The 25,385-nt window shown below is 45.0% G+C and overlaps 1 protein-coding gene across 1 annotated transcript in view; it reads left to right on the forward strand.

Annotated features, from left to right (window-relative positions):
• The window catches only part of LOC101136449 (aldehyde oxidase 2), an 82,377-nt gene that overhangs the window by 27,606 nt on the left and 29,386 nt on the right, over window positions 1-25,385 (forward strand). Inside the window, exons 12-26 of the mRNA XM_055380217.2 lie at window positions 578-671; window positions 2,141-2,250; window positions 4,058-4,242; window positions 5,559-5,742; window positions 7,784-7,876; window positions 8,905-9,074; window positions 10,298-10,412; window positions 11,353-11,475; window positions 14,633-14,729; window positions 15,507-15,631; window positions 16,355-16,488; window positions 18,791-18,878; window positions 21,722-21,808; window positions 21,987-22,178; window positions 24,396-24,623. Coding sequence (XP_055236192.2) covers window positions 578-671; window positions 2,141-2,250; window positions 4,058-4,242; window positions 5,559-5,742; window positions 7,784-7,876; window positions 8,905-9,074; window positions 10,298-10,412; window positions 11,353-11,475; window positions 14,633-14,729; window positions 15,507-15,631; window positions 16,355-16,488; window positions 18,791-18,878; window positions 21,722-21,808; window positions 21,987-22,178; window positions 24,396-24,623 — 2,025 coding nt within the window. The remainder of the gene's footprint in view (window positions 1-577; window positions 672-2,140; window positions 2,251-4,057; window positions 4,243-5,558; window positions 5,743-7,783; window positions 7,877-8,904; window positions 9,075-10,297; window positions 10,413-11,352; window positions 11,476-14,632; window positions 14,730-15,506; window positions 15,632-16,354; window positions 16,489-18,790; window positions 18,879-21,721; window positions 21,809-21,986; window positions 22,179-24,395; window positions 24,624-25,385) is intronic.

Raw genomic sequence — 25,385 nt, forward strand, 5'->3', positions numbered from 1 at the left:
TCCAACTGTGTGGATGCCTCAGAACACTGACACAGCCCATGTGAAGTCTGGCCATTTCACAAGCCCACAAGAGATGAGGCTGAGACCCTTTGCACCAAGGCAAGATGGCACCTCTGTAGCCAACACCATGGCCATCTTCACTGTGGCCAGGGCTGAGTGGGGTGGCTCACTCCTGCTGAGCCTCCCTGCTTGAATCTGAATCCCAGGCCTGCCCCTTCCTAGCTGGGGACATTGGTCAAGTTTCATAATTTCTCTGTACCTCAGTGTCTTCATCTGTAAAATAGGGATAACGACACCCACCTCACTGGGTTGTTGTGTCAGGGGTTAGACAGCGCGTGGAACACACCGGTGTTAGGTAAGTGCTAGGCACCCTCGAGTCCTCTTCCCATCCAAAGAAGCCAGTGGGAGGGGCCCTCCCTGACAAGATGAACCCACACCCTCTGCAAAAGAGAGAAAGACTGAACTGACTGAGATTCCTCTTGACCCTTTCATGGCCACTAAGAGGACCATCAGCAGGTGCCTTCGGGGTAGAGAAGCTGAGAGATAGAATGACTGAGCTGTAACTCTCTCTCCTTAGTCCTTAGGGGGGCATGTGATAAGCCGGCATTGCTATTCGGACCTGAATCCAATTCTTGCTGTGGGCAATGCTACCCTCAATCTGATTTCAGCAGGTAAGCTGCTTCCAAACACTCTGAACAGCACCTAGAGATCTTTTGTCTTTTCTATTTATTCTTTTAAGGAATTGCTTTAAGTCAGAGCCCAAGTCTCTGGTTCTCAATTCACCATGGGGAGCCCAGCTCATGAGGGAAGGTGCACTGATCCAAAAGGCAGCTGGTGTTTCCTTCTGACACCACACACGCACACAACCTGGGACCACACACTCAGTTAGCTCACATGTTCGCCCACGTGTCTTGCTTGACCAGTAAACACCAGAGGTGACGTGCAGAGGCTAAGCTGAGGGCGAGGTTGCAGTGCGCACTCTCCCTGTGGGCCAAGGGACTGCTCCTGCTCCCCCATTCTCATCATGGGCTCCCTCCGCCAACACACAGTCCAAGGCCCCCACACAGTGCGCTCAAAGTTGCCTCCCCACCCCCCAGTTGCTGTGTAAGAAGCTACAAGGCTGGTGAAGACACACAGTGGACATCCACACAGGTCGTGGTGGGCCCCTGGGAAGGGGTAGGCAGTGATTGATTTTAATTGCTAGCTAAGAGGAACTTTCCCTTGCGGTGGCTGCCCCTAAACCTCCCTTTCATCTCCCCCAGCACCCAGCACACTCACACTGCCCCCAACTGCCCCCCAGATACTGATACCCCCTTGACTGGATGCAACTACATGCCAGGCTGTGCTGGGGCGTTGGTCATTACCATTGGCTGAAGGTCTGCTTTCCCAGCTCAGCTAGAGCCATCTCCACCCAGAGCACAGCCCTGGCTCCAGCAAAGGCAGTAGATCAGCTCGCTGGCCCAGCAACAGGGAGGGGCCATGCAGAGATCAACCGTGGGAGCCTCCTTTGGGGCACCCTGCTTCCTCACAAGCATACCTACATTCCAACCAGCACAGCGCTCACTGTGCCAGGGATCAAACGCATGTCACAGTCCCCAGGCCATAGTTTGATCTCCTCACTGCACTCCTGTGGGCCAGAGGGCACAGTTGTGGTCACCAAGAGGGGGCAACTGGGCTGGAAGGAGGTTTCAGAATTTTTCACTTCGTTTTAAAGGTGTAAGTGTCTGTCTCAAGAGCTGACAACAGCAGGAAGAACAAAAGGCAAAGTCAGTGGCTTGAACTGAATTGAATAGTTAAAAGTGCAAACAAACCGTGTGTTGGCTTAAAGTTGTTGACTTAACAAGTGATCATAAGCACTGAACAGGTTCTATGTAGTTAACCACAGGCCCAGTGAGCCTTCAAGGCAGAAGAGACCCCAGTTCACATAGCACATATGCTGATGAGAAAATAGTAATGTCATTACGGTGCCACCACCTGGGACCCCATGATGGGACCCTGTGACTTTGCCGTGGACTCAGACCTCAGCCTTGCTCTGTGTAGAGGAAGCTGGCCTTTCCTTCTCCACTGCTGACATTTAAAAGAACAGAATAATCTTGCTCTCCTTGTTGTGACTGTGCAGAAATATCATTCTCTTCCACAGAAGGTATGCGGCGGATTCCTCTAAATGAACATTTTCTTGCTGGGTTGGCAAGTGCAGACCTTAAGCCAGAGGAAATTTTGGAATCTGTGCATATCCCGCACTCTCAAAAGGTCAGAATTCCACTGGTTGCTTTTAAGGGTGGTTTTTCCTTTTTCATAACTGAGTCCAGTCATCTTTAGAAATCTAAAAACAGATGGAAAGAAAATAACTCTGCCCTGCAAACCTGTTTCCTGTCCAACTGCGGATTGGGCTAGCACCAAGGCCCTCCGACAGCCAAGAGCAGGCAGCTCCGGGTGTGGATGTGGAGCTGTTGTTCTAGCTGCAGGGTGGAGCCTGCTGAGGGCCTGTGGTCACACCACCACACCCCTCATGGCCACGAGTTCAAGCTCTCAGGCTGTCAAATGGAGTGTCTCTAACTGACCCACAGGGAGATGGGGGCTAGGGCTCAGCTGTCCCACACCCCACTCTAGCCAATAGTTCGTGGGCGCAGGAGGGCCTCTAGTTGTTCGCTAACTCAGAATCCCTGCGGCTGATGTAGCCACCCAGCCAGCTGTGGAGTTGACCTTCTGTCCTCACTGCCTGCTCCCTGTGCCTCTGCCAAAGCTGTACCTGAATCTAAGAGGATAGTCTTCCCGGAGAGAGGCAATGCAACACACACCCACCCACACACACACACACCCTAGCTCAGCCCCCGAAGTCCCAGAGAGGAGCAGCCAAGACTCTGGGGCACCAGGATGAGGATGGCCCACTCCCCATCCGGGGCCTTCTGCTATAGTAGCAGTAATATTCTTCTACAGGGGCATTGGTCGTTACCATTGGCTGAAGGTCTCTGCTTTCCCAGCTCAGCCATAGCCATCTCCACCTGGAGCACAGCCCTGGCTCCAGCCAAGGCAATAGATCAGCTCACCGGCCCAGCAGCAGGGAGAGACCAGGCAGAGATCAACAGTGGGGGGCTCCTTTGGGGCACCCCTGCCTCCTACAACCATGCCTACATTCCAACCAGCACAGCTCTGACTGTGCCAGGTGTCTTGTTAGATTGTGTCTGTGTGATTAATTAATAGCACCAAAAGCCAGGGGGCGGCCTGGTTATGGAGGGAGTCATAAGTTATGCTTTCAGCCATGTGTGATCTTCATTAGTTTTTCCTTTGGAATGGAAACTTTGAAATGTGTTCCCATTTAAATCCATGAAAAGGCAGCAGACGGAAAAACAAGCCCACTCAAACATGTGCACCCTTGGTGGCGGCACAGATGGAAATGCACAAAGGGGCACAGGCCATCTTCATGGACCCCACCTTGGCTCACCAAAGGTCATGGTGCCAAGGGGTCAGCTGGGACAGCCATCACCTTTGACTCTTCCTCCTGACACAAGATTCCCTAGCCACTGTTGGAAAGCTTTGCTCGGCTCCTTTCTGTGCTTTGCCAAGTGGAAAAGCAATCATTTCTACAAGCCAAGCAATGTCGTGGGTCTCCTTTGCACTTTTAGCAAATCACCTTTAAAAGCCCCTGCATTAGGAGGGCTCCTCCAACCTCATGGGGAAAAGGTGTCTGAAAACTGGAGGGAATGGCCCCTGGCAATGCCAGCACATGGACGGGTGTCCAGGCGTGAGTTCCCACAGCATCCCGTGCAGAGGCATCCTGGCCTCCAAGGGAGAGTGCGCGGTGGTCCCTGTTCCTTGAGGGTGTCCGAGGCCTTGAGAGTGGGCCTTGGGGAGGACGCTGTTCTCACTTTGAACAAGAAGTCAGCCAAGGTGTCCTCTAATTGTGCCAACTGTCTTTGGTGTCTTGTTAAATTGTGTCTAAGTGATTAATTAGTGGCAACAAGAAGCATAAACCATGTTCTTAGTTTTGACATATCAGATAACCCCTGTTCTTAGTTTTGACATATCAGATAACCCCAAATGGTTTTTGTCTCCACAGTGGGAATTTGTGTCAGCCTTCCGACAGGCTCAATGCCAGCAAAACGCCTTGCCCCACATGAATGCCGGCATGCGAGTCCTTCTCAAAGAAGGCACAGACAGCATTGAGGACCTGAGCATCGCCTATGGAGGGGTGGGGGCTGCCACCATCAGTGCACACAGATCCTGCCAGCAGCTCCTTGGGAGGTAAGCCAAGAGCCCGCACCCTGAGGGGGAAGCTTGCTGTTAAATAAAACAAGTGGAGATCTGTCTCTGGCAAGCGTCAGTAAAGCCCTGGGAAGATGGAAATTCTTACATGAAAATCACTGCCTGTTCTTTCTGTCATTTTGCTAAATGAATTAAACCTTATTTGACTTTGATTAATTGGATGCCAGTCTTTGGATGAGGTATACAACAAAAGTGACCTGGCCTGAGTTCAGCCAGCAGGTGATTTTTTCCCATCTGCCCTCGTTCTCTTACACAGATCGACAGCCTAGCCATCCTGGTGCCATGGCTTATGCCTATAATCCCAGCAATGTGGGAGGCCAAGGCAGGAGGATTGCTTGAGCTTAGGAATTCAAAACCAGCCTGGGCAACAAAACGAGACCCTATCTCTACTATATATATATATATTTTTTTTTTTTTTTTTTTAATTAGCTGGGCATGGTAGCATGCACCTGTAGTCCCAGCTCCTCAGGAGGCTGAGACAAGAGGATCACTTGAGCCCTGGAGGTTGAGGCTGCAGTGAGTAGCGATCATGCCACTACACTCCAACCTAGGTGACAGAGCAAGGCTGTGTTTCAAAAAAAAAAAAAAGTCTAGCAAACCCACCCTGGGCAGTGTCCAAGCGGCACCTAATGCTCCCACCATTAAGTGCACTCTATTTCTTCCTCAGTGAAGTCAGTCTCCAAGTCTGAGTCCCGTTCAGTTCACAATGGAATTGGCCCTAGTGGTCTGTTTTGTTGTTGTTGTTTTTGAGATGAAGTCTCACTCTGGCACCCAGGATGGAGTGCAGCGGTGCAATCTCGGCTTCACTGCACCCTCCACCTCCTGGGTTCAAAGTGATTTTTGTGCTCAGCCTCCCAAGTAGCTGGAATTACAGGTGTGTGCCACCACACCCAGCTAATTTTTGTGTTTTTAGTAGAGATGGGGTTTCACCATGTTGCCCATTCTGGTTTCAAACTACTGGGCTCAAACTATCCAGCTGCCTTGGCCTCCCAAAGTGCTAGGATTACAGGCGTGAGCCGTCATTCCCGGCCTGCTCTGCTTATTTAATTCTTGATTCTAGCATGTCTGGCTGTGGAACATGTTCATGTTTAAGTTGCAGGTCCCATTCTCACCCTGCCATGACCCTTGGGCCACTTAATGCAGCCTCCCCAGGCCTTGGTTTCCCTAAGCAGCTTGATTAGGTGATCTCTGAGTTTCCAAGGAAACTCTGGGGTCTCTAAAAGGTCACTATCCCACATCATGCCATGCTAGAAACTGCCCTCTCACCAATTCCTTCCTGCCTTTGACCCTCCCAGGTGCTGGAATGAGCTGATGCTGGATGAGGCTTGCAGGCTGCTTCTGGATGAAGTCTCGCTCCCAGGCTCAGCCCCGGGTGGCCGGGTGGAATTCAAGAGGACCCTAGTCGTCAGCTTCCTCTTCAAATTCTACCTAGAGGTTCTGCAGGAACTGAAGAAGCTGGTGAAGCTAGTCTCTGTGCCTGTGGGTGCTCTGGTGTATTCGCTGGCTGGGGCTGCTGAAACAAAGTAGCACAGCCTGCCTGGCCTGAACAATAGAAACATGTTCCCTCACAGTTCTGGAGGCGTCAGCAGGCCTGGTTCCCTCTGAGTGCTGTGCAGGGGACTCTGCCCCCTGCCTTTCCTCTAGCTCCTGCTGGTTTGCTGGCAATCTTGGGCACTCCTTGGCTTCTAGAAGCATCACCCTGATCTGTCTTCATATGAAGTTCTGTGGGTACATGTGTGTCCAAATTTCCCCTTCTCACAAGGACATCAGTCATATGGGATTAGGCCCATCTTAAGTAGCTCATTTTAACTTGATTACCTCTGCAGTAAAGGCCCTGCCTTATTTGGATAAGGCCACATTCTGAAGAACTGGGGCTGGAGTGCTGGGACTTCAACACAGATATTTAGAATAGACACAATTTGACCCATAGCATCTGGCTCTTATGTGTTCCTTGCACCCATAAGCTCACAGCTTTCCCATCACTTTGGCAAATTGTCTTGTGCACAGCCTGTGCTGTTACCTGTCACCTGCTCTGAGTCACCTTGTCAGTTCCCAGCCGGCCCTCCTCCTGGAATCCAGCCCTGAGGGGCTACATGAGGCTCATGGCGCCAGACTCTCTGCAGTCTGCAAATGTTGACTGCGTGCCCTGAACACTGAAACACTGTGGTGTCCCTGCTGCCAGTGTGCAGTTTTTTCTTTTAAAATCAACTTTACTGAAGTGTAATTTACACATCATAAAATGCACCTATTTAAATTCAGCGCATGTTGACAAATGTGTATATCTGTGTAGCTACCACCTCAAATTTTCCATTATCCCAAAAAGTATCCTATGCCCCCTTGTGTCACCATCTTGCCCCTGGCCCAGGCAACCACCAATCACTTTGCTGGCACTAGAGATTCGTTTTGCCTCTTCTGTAATTTTATGATCAATCTAAAACATAAAATAATATTTTATTTTTCAAAACAACCAAAACTGCCCAGGCATGGTGGCTCACACCTGTAATCCCAGCACTTTGGGAGGCCAAGGGAGGCTTGGGCCCAGTAGTTGGAGACCAGTCTGGGGAACATGGGGAAATCCCATCTTTATAAGAAATAGAAAAATTAGCTGGCCGTGGTAGCACATATCTGTAGACTCAGCTACTTGGAGGCTGAAGAGAAAGGATCTCTTAAGCTTGGAAGGTCGAGGCCGCAGTGACCCATGTTTGTACCACTGCACTCTAGCCTGGGCGACAGAGCAAGAGCCTGTATGAAAAAAAAAAACACACACACACACCAAAAACTGATGTGTATGCTAATGTTTAAATAGCTTTCTAGATTCTTCTGATTGTAAACTTTTGGAATAAGCTAAGCAAAGCAAAATATATTATCTCTCTCTCTTTCTTTCTCTCTCTCCTTCTCTCTATCTCTCCACCCCTCCCCTGACCATGATTACAACTCACCCTACCTTGTATTCCCTGTTCCCCAACCACAGCTCACCCCAAGAGCCTGCTGTTCTAAGGTATCTGATTTTCACAGACTCAGATGAAGACCCTCATCAACCACACTCACCAGGATAATCCTTGCTGCCATTTAATTTCTAAATCAAGACACTTGACAAGTTTCAGTGACACCCAGAGCACCCTCCCCACCTCTACCGCTCTCCCAGGAGAGTTGAGTTCCTGCGAAAAGCAATCTGGCTTTGAGTCCTTTTGTGTGCAATGGATACCTGCTTATTCTGGGATGGCTTATCTAGCCCATTTTCCTTGCTTCTCCTCCTGCCTCTACCCCCACTCTCTGGCAGGCCTCTGCCTCCTCAGGGTGGCTTGAGGATCAGATTCCAAGCAGTCAGTCCAGGTCCTCATTATGTGGAGGGAGGAGGGGAACAAGAAACGTTCATAAAACATGAAGCCGGGGCAGGTAGTATGGATCGTGGTTATGCACACTATGCTGGATACATTAGCCAAGTCAGTTTCACGTAAACCAAAGCCCAGTTTAACTGTAGCTAACCAGCTTATCTTTATTGTTTTGAATCATCTTTCAGGACAGCCGTCATCATTCTGAAATTTCAGACCAATTCCTAAGTGCTCTCGAAGATTTCCCAGTCACAATACCCCAGGGAGTCCAAACGTACCAGGTCAGTGAGTTTGATTTAACTGAAACCTGCAAACTAGAGCTGTGCTGAGCGAGCAAGCTTTTCAGAGCTGTGGTTTCAGGTCTGACGTTCTAGTCGTGGCTCTTTGCTTAGTCCGCGTCAGGGAGACGCTGGAATCTGAGGTCAGGCCCAAGCTGCTGCTAGATGAGCTCAAGGCTGAACCGTCTAGCTAATCTACGGTCTAATCATTATAGTCTCTTCAAAGTGATATTCTTTGGGCATTTGTTTGATATTTACTCAGAAGAGCAACCGAGCCAGAAGGTTCAGCCCCCAGCTCTGATTGCAAATGTTTAATCTCCAGTCAGCAAACAAATGCCCTGCAAGTAACTGAACTCACCCTTCTGGCAGGACAGTTTAGAAATTATGGATTCTTGCTACAGCACAACGCCTCTCCCACCCCACCTCCACATACATGCACACACACACGCACACACACACACAGAGCTTCCCTGAGAGGAGCTCCAGAATAAACACTATCTCCACCTCCTTACAGCCTAGTGATGTTTTTGTGCCACTCCCAAGGGCAGCCAGGACACCTTATTCTGGATCTGGGGGGACTCTGTTGCCATCCCCCAAACCCTGTGCCAGAGACCCCAAACAAGTCCATACTTGGGCTTCTGGCTTGGATTTTGGCATCCCACCTTGGGAACTGTATCACTTTACCCCCCATCATCATGAGGACAGTACCCGTGGACAGACTGATCATTGGAAAGGTGAGGAGGCAGGACAGCGAGACCCCTGAGAGCACCACTAGGGAAAAGAAAATGCCAGCAGGAGAAGCTGGGGTGCCCCTTCACCTACTTCGCCATTTATTGCCACATAACTGAAATGACAATTCACTGTTCTAGTGGCATCATCAATGTGTCACACTCATCATCTGGCCCACTCCAGTGTTTGTCACCCGAGGGTGACCGTCCAATTTCTCAATCCTAGCTCAGGAGTGTTGGTGATAGGCCAGGCCACTTCTGAAAATTAAAGGCTTCTGAGGCAACTCTTGTCTTCCTCTGTAGAGTGTGGATCCTCACCAGCCTCTCCAAGACCCAGTTGGACGCCCTATCATGCACCTGTCAGCTCTTAAACATGCCACTGGGGAAGCCATGTTTTGTGATGACATTCCCATGGTGGATAAAGAACTTTTCATGGCTTTGGTGACCAGTAGCAGGGCTCATGCAAAAATCATGTAAGTAAACGAAGAGCTTTCAAGAGCCTTTTAAAAGCACACTTGGGGACTCCTCAGAGGAATGCGCCCATGCTCCTGCCATGTCCTGAACTTAAAGGACCTAAAATGGAAAGAATAAAGAAAAGGTTGCCAGCTCCAGGAGGAAGGGAGAGCATCTAGAAATGAACATCATGGAGAGAGAATAAAAATCACTGGCTGGGCTCAGTGGCTCACATCTGTAATCCCAACACTTTGGGAGGCCAAGGCGGGCAGATCACCTGAGGTCAGGAGTTCAAGACCAGCCTGGCCAACATGGTGAAACCCTGTCTCTACTAAAAACACAAAAATTAGCTGGGCATGGTGGCACACACCTGCAATCCCAGCTACTCAGGAGGCTGAGGCAGGAGAATCACTTGAGCTTGGGAGGTGGAGTTTGCAGTGAGCCAAGATCGAACTACTGCACTCCAGCCTGGGCAGCAAAGTAAGACTCTGTCTCAAAAAAGAAAGAAAAATCACAGTTACAAGCCCTTTGTTTCCCTCCTAACCTCACAAAACCTCAGCTCCCTGCTACAGCCTCAGACATGACTCAAAGGCACAACCCTGATAGAGAGCTGGTATTGAGGTGGTGGTGAAATACCCACTTCATGCCCAAGAATGAATGGCCCCTGTCCCAACCTTCAAGAATGCCCCTTGCCAAGGCCACACTATCCCTTCTCCACCTCCCAACCCCCAACAGCTAAAGTGTTGTCTCCTGGCCCAGCGGGAGTCTCTTGGACCCTACTCCTTGGCAGGTCTGTTCTGATTGGTCAGGACCTAAGCTGGATTTGTTGTCATATATTCTGATTTTCAACCATGTTCTATCCCTCCCTCAAATTTAGGGCCCTCAAAGCTTGCTGATTTCTACTTCCTCTTTTTTTAATTTAGAGACAGAGTCTGGCTCTGTCATCCAGGCTGGGGGCAGAGGCACCGTCATAGCTCACTGCAGCCTTGAACTCCTGGGCTCAAGCCATCCTCCTACCTCAGCCTCCTGAGTAGCTGGGACTACAGACATGCGCCTCCACCACACCTGGCTAATTTTTATAATTTTTTTTGTTGAGACAGAGTCTTGCTATGTTGCCCAGGCTGGTCTCAAATTCCTGGCATCAAGCAATCTCTCCCTTCTTGACCACCCAAAGTACTGAGATTACAGGCATCCACCACCCTGCCCAGAATTATTTCTACTTCTTAAATATCTCTTTGTTTAGATCAATTGATGTGTCCAAGGCCCTTGAACTACCCGAAGTGGTTGATGTGATAACAGCTGAAGACATTCCAGGCACCAATGGCGCTGAAGGTGACAAATTGCTGGCTGTAGATAAGGTACGTCTGGGACATGCTCTCCTAGATGATTCTGTGTAGACAATCACCAAGGTACCCCTCCTGCCAGCTGTTCAGCTCCCAGCTCTTCCTGCCTTTGGGAGGTGGAAGCACCGAGCCTTCTGGCACCTCTCTACCCTGCCTTTATTCAGCCCTACTAGTCTGGAGTCAGGAAATAACATAGTAAAAGGAAATGTATTACAGAAAAGCAACAAGTCCTAGTTCTGCCACTGTGTGCTCTTGAGTCCATATGAATTTTTAGGAACACAAGTCAGTCCACAACAGGAGCCACATTATACAAAAACTTTGTTTATCTTTAAACTCTAAAATGTCATGAAGGCAACACGTGTCAACCAAGCTGGACAGAAGACATGGTAGATTCAGGTTATGGCCAACCTCACATCCACTCTGAGCCTTACGTTCACTGAGTTACATGGCCAATGGAACTGTCTGTATTATTTAAATTATTTTTTCATTAAACATATTTTTTAGCCAAGCATGGTGGCTCACGCCTGTAATCCCAGCACTTTGGGAGGCTGAGGTGGATGGATCAGTTGAGTCCAGGAGTTCAAGACCAGCCTGGCCAACATGATGAAATCCCATCTCTACTAAAAATACAAAAATTAGCCGGGCCTGGTGGCACGCACCTGTAATCCCAGCTACTCAGGAGGATGAGGCAAGAGAATCATTTGAACCTGGGAGGCAGAGGCTGCAGTGAGCCAAGATGGCACCACTGCACTCCAGCCTGGGCAACAGAATGAGACTCTGTCTCAAAAAATATATTTTTTTTTAATTTTTAGCCAAGCAGATGTAGTCAAATGCGACTCCAATGTGGTTACTATTGCTAAACAGCGACATCTAAGACAGCAGCCACTGCTAAGGTTGAACTAAGCCTATTCCCACCCAGAATTTTGTATCTGCTTCATGTGTGTACTTTCCATAGGTAGTCTATGTGGGCCAGATCATCTGTGCTGTGGTTGCAGAAACAGACGTACAGGCAAAACGAGCAACTGAAAAGATAAAGCTCACCTATGAAGATCTGGAACCTGTAATCTTCACCATCAAGGTAAACAGGGCTGGCCGGTCTCTCCCTAAGGTTGTAGAATTAAAAGTACCTTTGTAAAAATCTTAATGAAGGATCTAATTTTTTTTCCTTGCCACTGGTTTGCTCTGGAAAAATCAACTTTCTTTGGGAAACATTACTTGTATGAGCTGAAATTATCTTTGGTTCCAAGGAGTGGAAAAGACAGAAGTTTCTCACATTCAAAAAGTCTAGAAGTGGGCAGTCCCGGACTTCTATGGCATTCTGTGTGTTTAGGATCCAGCCTTCTTATATCTAGTCACTCCATCATGCATTGCTTCCTGGAGGGCACATTTGGTCCACAATGGCCACGGAAGCTCTAGCTGTTACATCCACATTCCAGACAGCCGAGAAAATAAGGTGATGAAGAAGGGTGTGCCCCCTCCCTTTAAGGACACTTCCCAGTCCTTAAAGGGAGGCATGTACATTGCACATGCCTTCCTCCATCTCTTTGTTTGGAACATGGTCGCATGCCACACCTAACTGCAAGGGGAGCTGGGAAATGTAGATTTTATTCCAGGTGGCCAGAAAACCACTACAGATCAGAGACTCTATGACTTGAGGAGGAAGGTGAGGATGCATACTGGGAACAGTAATGTTTTCAAGGTGGAGCCCAAATGCAATGGAACTTTCATGGTGGAATTCCACAGAAACTTCACTCTCGTTTCTGAGTCTAGATAATGATATTCAAATGGTATTTCGGGGAAGATAACGGAGTGAGGACAGACAATTCAGGTGTGGACTGGGGTTTTCAGGTTCTGATTCAGTGAGGGACAGGTTCAGAGTCAATGACTTGAGAAAAGCTTACTTGTTTGTGTGCTTGTGACAGAACATCAAATGTGTCCAGAGGCTTTCATGAACCATTGGGACATTTTAAAATGTAACTAAATGGTACAAATTGCTCAATATTTAAAGTGTTTTTAAAAAAAAATAGTTTCTTGATCTTCCTAAACCAAATCAACTTTGTTCCAAATTCCCATTTGCCAAGTTTGCAAGAAATCCAGGCCATTTTTCTTGGCTCATTCCTCTTCCTTGGGTTGAACTAGGTTCCTAATAAGGGTTTTTGAAATTTCCCTTCTAACCCCACTTTCCTCAAGGGGGAAATGGCACCCAGAGGACACACCCACGAACTATTCTAGAATTCAGAATGGGTAGGGATTTAGAGTTCCCTCCGAACAAGACTGTCCAGAGTCATCAAAAAAAAATCCTCCACAAGTCATAAAATTGTCATATATATAATACCAATAGTGCTTCATCCATCTATTCATTTATTTATATGACTTTATAGATCAGAGGCAACACAGGGTCATGGTTACAAACACAGATCCTAGAACCAAACTGCCAGATTTGAATAGTGGCTGTACCACTTACTAGCTGTGTGACCTTAGGCAAGTTATTTAACTTCTCTGTGCCATGGTTTCCTCATCTGTAAAATGGAGGTAGTAATAATACGTATCTCATTAGTTTGTCATAAAATTAAATGAGTTAACAGGTGTAAAGCACTTAGAACAGTACCTGGCACATGGTTAGCACTCACCCAATATAGCCTATGTTATAACAATATTATACTGTCTTGGTTGGGCATAGTGGCTCATGCCTGTAATCCCAGCACCTTGGGAGGCTGAAGCAGGCGGATCACTTGAGGTCAGGAGTTCGAGATCAGCCTGGCCAACATGGTGAAACCCCATCTCTATTAAAAATACAAAAATTAGCCAGGTGTGGTGATGCATGCCTGTAATCCCAGCCTCTTGGGAGGCCGAGGCAGGAGAACCGCTTGAGCCCAGGAGGCGGAGTTGCTGTGACTCGAGATCACGCCACTGCACTCCAGCCTGGGTGAAAGAGCAAGACTCCGTCTCAAAAAAAAAAAAAGAGATTATGCTGTCTTATGACACATTTACAGTATGGCAATAAACATACTTTCACATGTACCAGGATGGCTTCTGAGATCTTAGTATAACAGAAAATGAAAAAATTCAGCTATATTGTTCCTTGTCTGCTGCTTTGAAAAAATCAAGTGTTCATCATTAAATAGTATGTTTTTAAAAACTTAGCCTGGGCTTGAACACTTCCTTTATCACTTATTTACAGTGTGACTTTGAGAAAGTTCTTTTAACCTCTCTAAGCCCAGTTTCCTCATCCAGGAAACAGAGATCATAACAGAATGAACGTAAGGATATAAGTACATACGCTGTTATTGCACAGTGCTTAGCACAAAGCAAGCTCTCCATCAATATTAGCTGCTCCCAGGAGCATCATCAGCAAGAAAGGCTATGGCATCTGAGGCCATCAGAGCCTAGGAAGGCAGGAGACAGGTGTCATTCAGAAGTATGAAAAAATACCTTGGTTCTAAAGGCTAAACAAGGATCTGCTGTCAGTAGGTCAGTCCACAGAACCAGTCTTTATTTGTTAAGTCAGTTCATGTTATTGTCAGGGTGGAAAAAAAAAAAAAAAAAAGCATAGAACAAAGAGCTAGAAAAGCCCTTATGAGATGATGCCAAATAAAGAAAGGAACAAACTTCCTATTAGGTTGGTGCAAAAGCAATTGCAAACTTTTATAGCAAAAACTGCAATTGCTATTGCACCAACCTAATACAATATGTACTGGGCTTTTCTGCCCCAGAGATGTGTAATAACTTGTGTCTTCCCTCTCAAGACAGCCTCAGTATTTTTCAGATCCCTGAGTGAGAGGTTCTTGTACCTGAGCTACCTAAGTAGTCTAACACAAGCATTTTTCTTCAAGGAAAAGGTAAAAGGAAAAAAAAAGGCAGATTCCCAAACCTCACCCATCATGCATTTGACTTATCTCATGTTCCCTGGAGAGTCACATTTAAATAAGAAATTAGTATTCATCGTCCGGGATCATCATAGTGTCCCCAGCCCTCAGTTATGAACGTAGCTTCCTTCTGAAGGTTTCGCTAATCCTTCTTGCTGGTTTTCTCTGCAAATCTAGAAGACCTTTCCTTGGACTTCCCATCTCTGCAGCCAGCCTACCGCTCTAATTCTCCCTTGCTTGTTTGACACCTCTCATCTGTCCCGGGAGACAGTGATTTTCCAGAGCGTACTGGCTTTTAAGAAAAAACTAACAGTGGAAGGAAAAGTCGGAAGAACTGGCTTTTATGCTTTTTTTTTTTCTGCAATTTAGGATGCCATAAAACACAATTCATTCCTGTGCTGTGAAAGAAAACTTGAACAAGGAAACGTTGAGGAGGCCTTTGAAAAAGCCGACCAAATCGTTGAAGGTGAGCTCCTAGGGATACTTAATAGACTCTGCCTGATTCTATTCTGAAGCAACCATCAAAAGTGTATGATTTCCCCTCAGAAAGTCCAGCTTCTAAAGTCTTGGTGCTTTGCCAAATTTCTCTTACACCTCTTCTTTTCAAAGTGTGTGTGTGTGTGTGTGTGTGTGTGTGTGTGTGTGTGTGTGCGGTTTTGCGGTTGGTGGGTAGGGAGCAATAGCATAAATAAAAGAAAATCTCTAAGATTTTGGTTTGGGCAGAGTAAGGAACAAAACTTGGCACTTTTAATTTGTGATCCAGAACTATTGTCTCGGAAACAGATTGCCACAGGACAAATGCCTGGTTCCTTCATCAGGATAAATCCAGGCCAGCCAGGCAGGGCATGGTGGCTCACACCTGTAATCCCAGCACTTTGGGAGGCCGAGGCAGGTGAATCACCTGAGGTCAGGAGTTCGAGACCAACTTGGCCAACATGGTGAAACCCCATCTCTGCTAAAAATACAAAAATTAGCCAGTCATGGTGGCAGGCGCTGTAATCCCAGCTACTTGGGAGGCTGAGGCAGGAGAATCGCTTGAGCCTGGGGGGCAGAGGTTGCAGTGAGCCGAGATCGCGCCGCTACACTCCAGCATGGGTGACAGAGCGAGACTCCACCTCAAAAAAAAAAAAAAAAAAAAAACCCAGGCCAGCCAGTCCACATCTTACTGGCTTTTGAATTCTCCAAGACGGTGGCTTCCCACCAGCACACACCTTAGGAGTTGTTCTGTGCTTATGCTTAACAGGAGAGGTCCATGTTGGAGGACAGGAACATTTTTACATGGAAACACAAAGAGTGCTTGTTATTCCAAAGACAGAGGACAAAGAACTGGACATTTATGTGTCCACACAGGACCCAGCCCACGTGCAGGTGAGGTCCAGGATAACACCCACGTCCCCACCTTCCTAATTCCATGATCGCAGTCGATCCCACAGCCTCACAATCACTGGCCATTTTACCTGCAGAAACCTGGAATCCAAGCATTAGACATCAGACATCAATAATGCAGCCAAGACCTCAGAACCTTTTTTTTTTTTTTTGGTCTTTTCAAGTAAATAAAAAAATAGTTACAGTAACTTTAGGTTTCAAGAGTACGTTCATTTGCATCATGCTTAGATGAGCTCTGTGATGAGATGACATCACTAAACTATTTCTGTACTTGATTTTTCTCTAAAATAATCATCACAGATAACCTTTGGAGTCAACACATCACTTTATAGTACATTTTCATTTCCCCAGTCACAAAGTGCTCTAGGTTTAGCTGCAAACACATCATCTCCTTGGTAGGTTGTCAGGAGTTTGCCGGCTTTCACCTCCTTGGGACTTTAGACTAGGAACCCAGCTTCTCACAGGAATCCAGGGCTCTGACAGTTTTCCTTCTGGAAAATACCATTTTTCTGCTAGAAGGGCTGCTCTGTGCAGACCATCGGTGTTTACGAGCTAAACAGAGCCCCACCAGACAGATTCAGACTATCTCCATTTTTTTTACCAATGGTAGATGTGAATGAATTCTGCTGAGATGCTGTTTCAAGAAACAAAAAGCTTCTTTGCCATTTCACTCTTATAAACCTTCTTGTTATCTCACTTTTACAGAAAACAGTGTCCTCTACTTTAAACATCCCCATCAACAAGATCACCTGTCATGTAAAACGAGTGGGTGGAGGTTTTGGAGGGAAGGTAGGAAAGCCAGCTGTATTCGGGGCTATTGCAGCTGTGGGTGCTATCAAGTAAGTATGGTTGGGGATGCTTGGGGATACAGAATGGCATCAAATGCACAGAGCTGAGGGCAAATCAGTGGCTGACAGTCATCTGGGCTGCCGTCATAACCATATGTGTGTCCTTGGGCAATTCAGCCTCCTGTCTGTTTCTTTAAAAAATGTAAATAATCATACCTACCCTCCCACACTTTTAGAGTTATTGCAAAAGTCAGATGTACACAGGACTTTGAATAGCTGACATGCTATTGAAAGGAGCAGTGGTACTATTAGCTGAATACCTCCTGAGCTTCAGGGAAAGTGAGCCAGTGAGGGGTGGGGCAAGTCACACTGCCCAAGTGGAGTGCTAGGGGAGGCTGCTCCCTGACTCTTCTTTCCTGCTCTCAGACTGAGAACAGGGTAAGGTAAGGAAAGAAAGGCTCTTCATCCTCTGCCTCCCTGCACCTGGGAAGGGCTGCGTCCTCAGAGTCTGCTCAATGGACAGATGACTCATCCTCAAAGACAGCTCCCAGGCTGACCTCAGCAGAAGGCTCACTCCTTTGCTGTTCATGCCTCAGATTTGTATTTAGTTGGTGCTGCTTTTTCTGTTAATGGTTCATTTTCTGTGGCTAAGTATTCCGTCAGAGCCCCAAAGGGCATGCAAAGTTCACAGGCCCTGCTTCATTTGACAACTCTTGTAGTTCAGAGCTAGGTCCTGAAACACTCAGACATATGTCTCAGTCCTCAGTGAGAAGTGGGAAAAAGCAGGATCTGAATCCCATCTCCAGTTCTTTCCATAATTAAATCCACTCCACTCACACCCACTGGGGATTCAGCACAAGATAATCAGTTCATTGAATTCCCCCCAGGCGTTGTGGCTTTAAGACTTCTCAAACACGACTGCACGTTAGAATCATCTGGGCAGCATTTAAATACCAGTGCCCAGGCTGCCCCATACTGACCCAGGCATCTGTACATTTTAAAACTTCCTCAGTGGTTCCACTGTGCAGCCAAGTGTGGCAACCAGTGCCTTAAGATACAACTCTACCTTGGTACCCAAGGACCATGCATTAAATGATCCCCAGAGTAATGTTCCCAAACCTAATAGTAAGTAAAAGTTGCCTGATGTCATAGAAATTCCTGCCTCAGCTGGGCATGGTGGCTCATGCCTATAATCTCAGCACTTTGGGAGGCTGAGGCAGGAAAATCACCTGAGCCCAGGAGTTCAAGACGAGCCTGGGAAACATGGTGAAATCCTCATCTCTACAAAGATTTAAAATAGAATAAAATAAAAATAGCTGAGCACAGTAGCACGTGCCTGTGGTCCCAGCTACTCAGGAGGCTAAGGCAGGAGGATTGCTTGAGCCCAGGAGATCAGGCTGCAGTGAGCCATGTTCATACCACTGCACTCCAGCCTGAGTGGCAGAGCAAGACCCTGTCTCAAAAAAGAAAGTCCTGCCTCCCCATCCCAGCACCACTGAATCAAAATTAGCAGGGGATGGACCTGGAAACTGCATTTCCCTGATGTTGCAGATTGTCCTCACAATTAGGGAACACCAGGAAACCCTGCACTAGAATAGTGATTTTCAACATTTGCCTGAAGACACCTGAATCAATAACACTCAGAAAAATGCATTCTAAAGCCCCTCCCTGACCCACTGAATCCAAATCCTAGTACAAAGGCCCAGGAATATGCATTTTCACCAGCACACCAGACGATTCTTCAGCACTCCAAAGTCTAGAAGCCTCTGCTCTGGAGATGGAGAAAAGCTGAGGCTCCTCCCTGAATGAGAGCCCAACTTGGCCAGCATAGCCTTCACGGATGAGAATGGAGACGCTAACCCAGACATCCTAGGATGAGTGTTTGGCCTTGTTTTCCCAGTAGGGTTGTTAAGTTTGCATTTATCTGTTCACATTCTTTCTCTTTTGTAAATAGTGGCAGAGATAACGCAAATATCTGGATCTGGGTGAAGGTCAAACTTGAAGCTATAGAATTCAACTTAACCGAATGTGACATTAATACTTTTAACAAGATCTCCAACCATTGAGTTATAGACCACAGAGATAACGAAGATTTAGTCATATATTAATAATTCACGTTAGTGTCTAGCATATTGTATGATATTAATACATTTATATGGGATAAATGAATGGATGGATGGTTGAATAAAGAGTGGGAGAATGGATAGTGGATGGATGGATAATAGGCAGATACATTGATGGGTGGGCAGATAGTTAAATGAGGGGATGGATAAATATGAGTAGATAGGTGAATGAGAAGATGGATGGATGGATGGATGGGATGGGTGGAGAACCTAAGATTTATTTTCTTTAGAACCGGTCATCCCATTCGTCTCGTCCTTGATCGTGAAGATGATATGCTAATAACTGGAGGAAGGCATCCATTATTTGGAAAATATAAAGTGAGTATTAAAGATGAATTATTAAAATATCTCATTTTGGCCAGGCACTGTGGCTCACACCTGTAATCCTACCACTTTGGGAGGCCAAGGCAGGCAAATCGCTTGAGCCCAGGAGTTCCAAAACCAGCCTGGGCAACATGGGGAGACCCTATCTCTAAAAAAATACAAAAATTAGCTGGGTATGGTGCCACATGCCTGTACTCCCAGCTACTTGGGAGGCTGAGGTGTGTGGATCCCTTGAGCCCAGGAGGTGGAGGCTACAGTGAGCCAAGATTGCACCACTGCACTCCAGCCTGGGCGACAGAGTGAGACCCTGTCTCAGACATAAATAAATAAATAAATAAATAAATAAATAAATAAATAAATAAATAATCTGATTTTATCTGAATGGCTTTGTTCTTTTCTATAATTTTGATTTTGCTAAATTCTAAAAACAAACTTAGCACCTAAAATATTAAATGAGGATGCTGTGTATTTGAATATTCATAACATTTTATGAGGAACTTTTAATAATTCTAGTAAATAATTGTGAAGAAGTTTAATGATAAAAATACAATTTCAAATAATGATCAAAACACTCCTTGAAGGAATAAGGATTTACATTAGTGGTTCCTCAAAAACAAACAAACAAATACTGATAGAAGGTACAAACATTGCTATGCCAAACCTTCTTGACTATACAAATATTTTTCAGTAGAAACGTTTGGAGACAATTTGACCATTGACCATTTTAACTGCAAAATCATTTTTTAGAAGTGTTTTTACCAAGTGGCTATGATACTGTCACAAAAGCTCTTTGCATGTAGGAAAAAATAATACAGTAAGTAGTGAATTTAAAATTGTTTCAGACTGCATTTACTGCATTTTTATATAACTATAATATAAACATCTTAAAAATACTTGCTGACCTTGAGCTTACAATACTACTTTTCAAGTTTGTCATTGAGCTGTTAGGATCATTCTAATGTAATCTAAGTCATATCGAGCATACTTTACGTGGGAATTGCTTGTAGCATATACATAGTTAGATTTCCTATCTGATTTTGTCATTGTCTTAGATTATCTTCCCTGTATTACTAAAGCCACAGTTTTCTATAGCACAGAACAATTTTATTTCTTCCATTGGCATTAATAATTTTTATAATTAGAGAGGAAGATCCTCTCTAATAGTTGGCCGATTCAACTTTTTATTTGCTTTCAAATGCATAGATATTAATAGTCACAGCTATTATTGTCTTCTAGGACCGAGAGCAATGTAGAGACACACTGCTAAGATGGGAGCAGTTGCTGTTGTGGTGATGGCTGTGCTCTTATCAAAGTTATGAGATTCTTTTAGTACTAATACTTGTTAAGAAGATTCTAGACTGTTAATATTTTGGTAATTATAGTAATATAAAGTATAAAAGAGGGAAATAGATTTTTTGAAAAATCCAAGTTTTATTTTATATTTTGGCTGGGTGTGGTGGCTCACACCTGTAATCCCAGCACTTTGGGAAGCTGAGGCGGGTGGATCCCCTAAGGTCAGGAGTTCGAGACCAGCCTGGCCAACATAGTGAAACCCCATCTCTATTAAAAATACAAAAAAATAACTGGGCATGGTGGCATGCACCTGTAGTCTCAGCTACTTGGGAGGCTGAGGCAGGAGAATGGCTTGAACCCAGGAGGCGGAGGTTGCAGTGAGCCAAGATTGTACCACTGCACTATAGCCTGGGCGAGAGAGCAAGACTCTGTCTCAAAAAAAAATGTCCAAGTTTTATTTTATTTTTTAAGAAACAATTTCAATTCCAATATAATATATATAAACAATTTCACTTCATATATACATATATATATATATATATATATATATATATATATATATATATATTCCTTCAGACACAGCTAACAAAGTTTTGCTTGGTTATTCAGAACTATTTGTAAATTAGGATAGCATGTGTTTATGTTTAAATAGTTTCTTCCAAATTTTTGAAAAGTTTATATGAAATAGTTTAAGGATTCTGCTACCTTATTTATAGTACTATTTTGCTTAGCAGTCCTTTCTTCATGAAAGCCAAAGGTAAACTTCAGTCAAAGTCTAATGTTAACCCTATAGTTATACATATAGTCGTGTGGATCCTTCAGTTGTATTTATCCCTGCTTTCAGAAAGGCAAAGGGACCTGGATCAATCCTCGTTTGGTAGAACTACAGTAGGGAGTGGGGATTTTTCTTTTCTTTTCTTTTTAATGTGGACTGTATAGACAAAATGGTCTGGGTGGGTGGAGGGGAGTGGCAACACTGAAAGAATGCAAGCTGCCTTAAGCTCTTCCCAAACAGTAACAACAGCACGAGCTCAGGTTTGTTAGGTCAGGTAAGCATATACAAACATCTTCACCACCTAGTGAAATGAGAGCAGTCCCCATGCATCCATTCAAGGACCTCAGCTTCAGAGGCTTTCCCATAACAGGATACACTGTGATTCATTCCAACACATTCTGGAATTCCAGAGACTTTTTCACCAGGGAGGAAACCACAGACTAAATTAGAAAGAAAGTCAGTAAAAAAATGAAGGGGAATCTTCCAAGAATAAGGACGAAGAGGGTGGCAATTATAGTCCAGGAGACAAGCAAAGTCTTTAGAATCCCATGCTGACTGTGAAGCCAGAAAATCACATGTTGGAAGGAAAGAGCTCAACAAAATTCAGCTCAGAAGAGGTCTCCATCAGTCAAGCAAGGCATGGTACACCATAAAGCAAACAGGGAGCTGAGTCTGGCCTCTGTCCTGCCCTATGGGGGAACTGGGCTATGTCTCACAATTGGCATGCAAATTTTGAACATCTCAGTAAATAACTCTCATTTGGTGACAGGTAGGATTCATGAACAACGGGCGGATCAGAGCTCTAGACATTGAGTGCTACATTAACGGAGGATGCACGCTGGATGACTCTGAGCTGGTACGTACACCAGAAAGCAGCAACGTGCTTGACCATGAGTAGAATGCCAAATTTCTAGATGACTCTTTATGAAGTTTATTTCCTAATGTAGTTAAATTCTACAAGCCGTTTGACTCTGTACTTGACTTTCAGAGAAAAGAAAAAAAAAGTGATGATAAATGTGAATATCCCTTTTTAGGTAACAGAATTTCTAATACTAAAGCTGGAAAATGCATATAAAATTCGCAACCTCAGGTTCCAGGGCCGTGCATGCATGACAAATTTACCATCCAATACGGCCTTTCGTGGATTTGGCTTCCCACAAGGAGCCATAGTAACAGAATCTTGCATCACAGCTGTGGCAGCCAAATGTGGCCTTCCACCAGAAAAGGTAAGGTTGTAACAAAGGCCATAACCAAAGTTGCTGATGAACCAGACCAGTGGGAAACCCAGCTTCTTTGACCCAAGGAAACACACTAGAAGAACCACATGAATTAGCCCTGGCTCAGAATTCAAAGTGAATTAAAAGCTACCTAAAAAAACTCACCTCACCCTATCTTACTCCTTCCTTACTTACGCAAACATCTCTTTTTTTTAATTTGTACCAAAATAATTACTCTACTTAAAATTCAAACCACACCGAAGTAATCAAAAAAAAGGAATGCCCCTTTTTCCACCCCCTTCCCTCTTGGTCAAGGGTAATCATTGTTAACAATTCCATGTTTATTGTTCTACCCCTTTTTCTATCTTTGGCCACCCATTAGTATTCATACACACATACCTAAACATTGACATATAACATATATGTGCACATGTATGGTTATTTACCAGAATGGGACCATAGCATACATATTACTCTGCCCCTTTCTTCTCCTACAGGACTACTGTCCTGTAGGACAGGCCATGGCCATGCCATCTTTCTATGTCAGTAGAATGGTCTGCTTCATTCTTTTTATGACTGAATAGTACTATGTAATATGCACATACCATAACTTATTTAACCACTCCACTATTAATATACATTCTGGCTGTTACCATTTTTGGCCATTAAAATGATGTTACAATAAACATCTTGGTACATATGTACCCAGGTATATGTTTGCCTTATTGTATATCTTTAGGATAAATTTACAGAAGTGGAATTACTGGTGCACTTGAAAACTTTTAAGAAATACTGCCAGAAGAACACCCTCTGAAAATACTGTTTTTCACAATAGACCAGAAGGTGCGCAGGATGTACAGTATGCTGGACTAGAGAGAGGCAGCTTCTGGAATTGAGATCATGGTCAATAACTTGCTTCCACTCCCCACACATTCCAATCAGAGCCCACCCTACCTTTTCCATTTCTGTCCCCTGTTTCCCCAATATAGACCCCCTACTCCAGCAAGAACTCTCCTATGTATTGTCCCTAGAACTGCTTTGTCCCTAAATTCAACAGGAATTCCAGGTTTGTGATTGTCGGGGTACTTCCTACAAACAAGAGAACACCTAATATTTTGTACAAGGAAGGCAGTAGTTATCCTAAGAGAAGTCACGTACAGTGTTCCACGGGTACCAGAGAAGGAAGGCATCACGTTGGCATGGGGAGAGGGGAACCAGGAAGGACTTTCTGGAGAAGATGGCACTTGAGATAGGCCTTGAAGAATAATCGGCACAGATGTTGGAAAGGTGATCTAGGCAAGTAGAACAGCATGAGCAAGAGCGTCAATGTCTATGTGGTTCAGTTTCCTTATCTGTAAATGACTCACCTCACAGAGTTCCTGCAAGAATCAAATAATTTAACATTCATTACAATATTTGTTTTATAAACTGGATAGTATTATTCCAACATTGTTGCCAATAATAATAATTCTTTTACTGTGATTAGAATAAAATGGAGATGATTTAAAAAAACTTCTAGGCATATCTCAGAAGGCTCTCCTTCTTTGTCAAGTGTTGCAAGTTTCCAGGACATATAACATAAAACACACCTTATTCAAATAAACCGTTTTTCTTTTTTTTTTTTTTTCTTTCTTTTAGAGATGAGGTCTCACTACGTTGCCCAGGCTGGTCTTGAAATCCTGAGCTTAAGTGATCCTCCTGCCTCAGTCTCCCAAAGTGCTATGATTACAGGTGTAAGCCACCACACCAGGCCCAAAGAAACTGTTTAAAAGAATTACCCATACATTCCAAAGGCAATTAAAAGACTTAGAGGGGATCTGCTATTATTTGCAATGCTATTCCTCCCTGGCAGGACAAATCTTCAGTCATGACAATGAATCCTTGCTTTAGTGTACTGCCTACCAGCTCTGCTCCATCCTCTGAACCTTGTAGAATAAAAAGGAAAGAAAAATCTACCTCCCTAGGCCCCTACATCCCACTGCCTTTCATGGAATAGTCTCCACCTGCTACCTTCCACTTCTAGTAGGGAGAGACCCTAACTGGTGCATTGATGAAGAGGTAAAAATAACCTCTACTATTTTTGCAAAAGCATGTACCATTCAAAGAAAAAACAGACCCTGTCTTCCCTTCTCTACAGCTTGTGCTTTAGTGGAGAGGTTTTTCAAGTCTCTATTTGGCCATCAGTTTCTGCCTTACCATAACTACTGAATTTCCCACCTGTTTCAGATTAGAGAGAAAAATGTGTACAAAACAGTTGATAAAACCATCTACAAACAAGCATTCAACCCTGAGACCCTGATAAGATGTTGGAATGACTGTCTGGACAAGTCTTCCTTTCACAGCAGAAGAATGCAGGTCGAAGAGTTCAATAAGAAGAATTATTGGAAGAAGAAAGGCATTGCTATTATTCCCATGAAGTTTTCAGTTGGCTTTGCTGCAACAAGCTACCATCAGGTAAGACTTGCATATAGGATAAATAACCTTCATGCTAGACACACTCCTGGCCCAATCAGCTTCTGTGGACTTTGAAAAATATCTCATTTCTTAGAGCATTGAGCTCCTCCCTGCCAACACCTAAGAGAAATATACAGAATGTCCAGAGCAGCACCCCTATCTGCAAGCATTTTTAATACAGTGCAGTATTTGTTTCCTTCTTGGGAAACAAATCCCTAATCAACTGAAGTCAGGAAGACCTGAGAAATCCTTGGCTCTGTATTGACCAGCTGTGCAACATTAAGTTATTCAACATCTCTGAGCCTCAGCTTTCCCAGTGATAATAACAATAATAGTAATAACAATAACTCTGTCTTAAGATTGATGAGGACTCAGTAAGATAGTGAATGTAGAGCAGCACTTGGCTGGGTTCCTGGAACTCTGTGGATGTCATCCAGAGCATCACTAGGCCCCTCCCAGGACAGCTCAGACACACCTCTCAGGGCTCCTCCTCCTCTGGTGGGTAGGATGAGACCCCCTGAACCTCTGGGTCACATGTTCAGGCCCAGCATGCCCCTTCTATAAACAGGCACAAGAAGGTTAACTGTCATGTCTGCAGACTAGATGCAATCAAAGGCTGTGACATCAGAGAAACTTGAGAGCTGCCTGTGTGGTTTCCTCTCTGATGCCAAATATTGTCTTTTCCAAACCAACTCCAACACCAAGTGGGTGTCCAACCATTCTGTTCTCACACTAACTACGAGAGTTAGTGCAGACTCCACA

Source organism: Gorilla gorilla, chromosome 11 (genome assembly GCF_029281585.2).
Source record: "Gorilla gorilla gorilla isolate KB3781 chromosome 11, NHGRI_mGorGor1-v2.1_pri, whole genome shotgun sequence".
NCBI lineage: Eukaryota > Metazoa > Chordata > Mammalia > Primates > Hominidae > Gorilla > Gorilla gorilla.